Source organism: Nannochloropsis gaditana (genome assembly GCF_000240725.1).
Source record: "Nannochloropsis gaditana CCMP526 unplaced genomic scaffold scaffold059, whole genome shotgun sequence".
Classification (NCBI taxonomy): Eukaryota; class Eustigmatophyceae; order Eustigmatales; family Monodopsidaceae; genus Microchloropsis; species Microchloropsis gaditana.
In genome coordinates this window covers 42,083-43,814 of record NW_005803894.1, presented here as the reverse complement: position 1 = coordinate 43,814, position 1,732 = coordinate 42,083, and the positions used below count along the sequence as shown (strand labels likewise).

General features: G+C 56.2%; 2 protein-coding genes across 2 annotated transcripts in view; both read left to right on the top strand.

The window, feature by feature from the left end:
* The window catches only part of SRRM1 (serine/arginine repetitive matrix protein 1), a gene marked incomplete at its 3' end in the record, with an annotated part of 1,319 nt that extends 1,055 nt beyond the window's left edge, over positions 1–264 (top strand). Inside the window, exon 4 of the mRNA XM_005855994.1 lies at positions 251–264. Within this exon, the coding sequence (XP_005856056.1) occupies positions 251–264 (14 nt within the window). The remainder of the gene's footprint in view (positions 1–250) is intronic.
* Positions 265–864: 600 nt separating this feature from the next.
* On the top strand, positions 865–1,710 carry PEX14 (peroxin-14; the record flags this gene model as incomplete). The annotated part of the gene is made up of 1 exon (XM_005855993.1): positions 865–1,710. A coding segment is annotated over one exon (846 nt), but the record flags the coding sequence as incomplete, so codon positions are not given.
* Between the last annotated feature and the right edge of the window lie 22 nt (positions 1,711–1,732).

Here is a 1,732-nt window from a genome sequence, read left to right as displayed (position 1 = left end):
AGGAGGAGGAGGAGGAGGCGGCCCGTAAGAGGCGAAGGAGAGCAGAGAAGGATGGTGTGAGGGGGGAGGAGGATGAGGAGGCGCGCCGGGAGAGGAAGCGGTTGAAAAAAGAGAGAAAGGAGAAGAAGAGGGAGAAGAAGGAGAGGAAGAAGGAAGTGGTGGAGGGGTGAGAAGCCTGGTTCAGGTCCCTATCAAGAAAAATCCCGCCTCGTATGAATGGCCTTTATCGCGTCCGGCGTGATGGTTATAGGCTCGGAAGCGTGAGTGTGGAGATATGGTATAAAGGATACTAAGGAATGCGACTAGATGCAGACAGTCGCATTGGATAGCAACTCGATGCCTAAAAGTAACCAAAAAAATAGCGGAATGCGAGTGAAAACAACAAAAAGCAGAGAAGAATGAACGCCGCGTCGTCGCCTGCAAATTCAGTTCTACTGCCTTGAAAAAGGTCACGTCATCAGTTTAATCTTACCAGGACAGATGTATTTACATACCGTCTCGCAAAAGACAATGAGCATGCTCGCTTATACTCCTTACTGGAGAAAGACTGCTGCGACAGAATTGAGAGCCGCGACGACAGCAAATGATGGACGTTAAGGTGTTGTCCCCTGTAATAATTGTATTCTTTCGTCGGGGCTTCGTACATGTGGGATGCGCAAACGTTTTTCCCTTTACGTATGTTCCAAAGTCCCCTGCTGGTCTCCTTCCCTTCCCTACTTCCATCCGACGGCCGCCGCCTTGGGTGTCGTTTCCCTCCCCTTTCATGACAACCGTGCTAGCAAAGCACGCACCTCACCGTCGCTACCAAACCACAAAACGGCAGGTCAAGCGGGATTAAAGTCTGGGCGGCGGGCGGGAAGCACGATGGACTCGGACTCCATGCCAGCTACCTCGGCTGCAAAGCCTTCTGGTACGACGCCGCTTCGTGAAGACTTTATCACGAACGGCGTTTCGTTCTTACGACATCCCAACGTCCAACAAGCACCGCTCTCTCAACGCATCACCTTTTTGGAGAAAAAGGGGTTGACGCAGGAGGAAATCACGGAAGCTTTTACAAGAGCCAAGAATGGCTTGGAAAGCAGCCTTCCATTCCACAGCTCCAGCACGCCTGCTAACAACACTAGCACCACCCCTCCCACCCATTTTTCTCCCCCTCCTCCGACGCCTTACGCCGCGACGGAACCCCTTCCATCTCCGCCCGAGCCTGTGGGAATGTGGAACCAAGGCTTCGGATACACGGTGCCTGGCGCGGTGGTAGCCGGGCTGGCTATTGGGGCAGGCATTACCCATTTGTATCGGTACCGACACCACCAAGAGCTCATGCAGCAAGCACAGGAGGAGCAACGGCGCCAAGAAGCGGACGCGGACGCGGACGCAGCGGCACGACAAGCACAGGAATCTCTGGAAAGAGATGAGGGGGGGGGAGGAGACGTGCGGGCCGTGCGCTTCCAGGAGTCGGAGTATCTCGTGGCTAGAGGGGACGCACATTCCCTGCCCCCCGCTTCTTCCCTGCAGGCCATCGCGGAGGCCATTCAAGCCCAAGCTCAAGCTCTCACCGCCTTGGCTGAAGCCTCAGAGCGGAACCGGCAGGATTTCCATTCCCTTCTGAGCGGCCACCTGGCAAGCCAAAGCACCGAGCTCAGGTCGGAACTCACGACGCTCAAGCAAATGCTTCTCTTGTCCGCGGGCGCGCCGGCGGCGGCAGCGGCCGTCGGCGCCTCCCATGGGACGC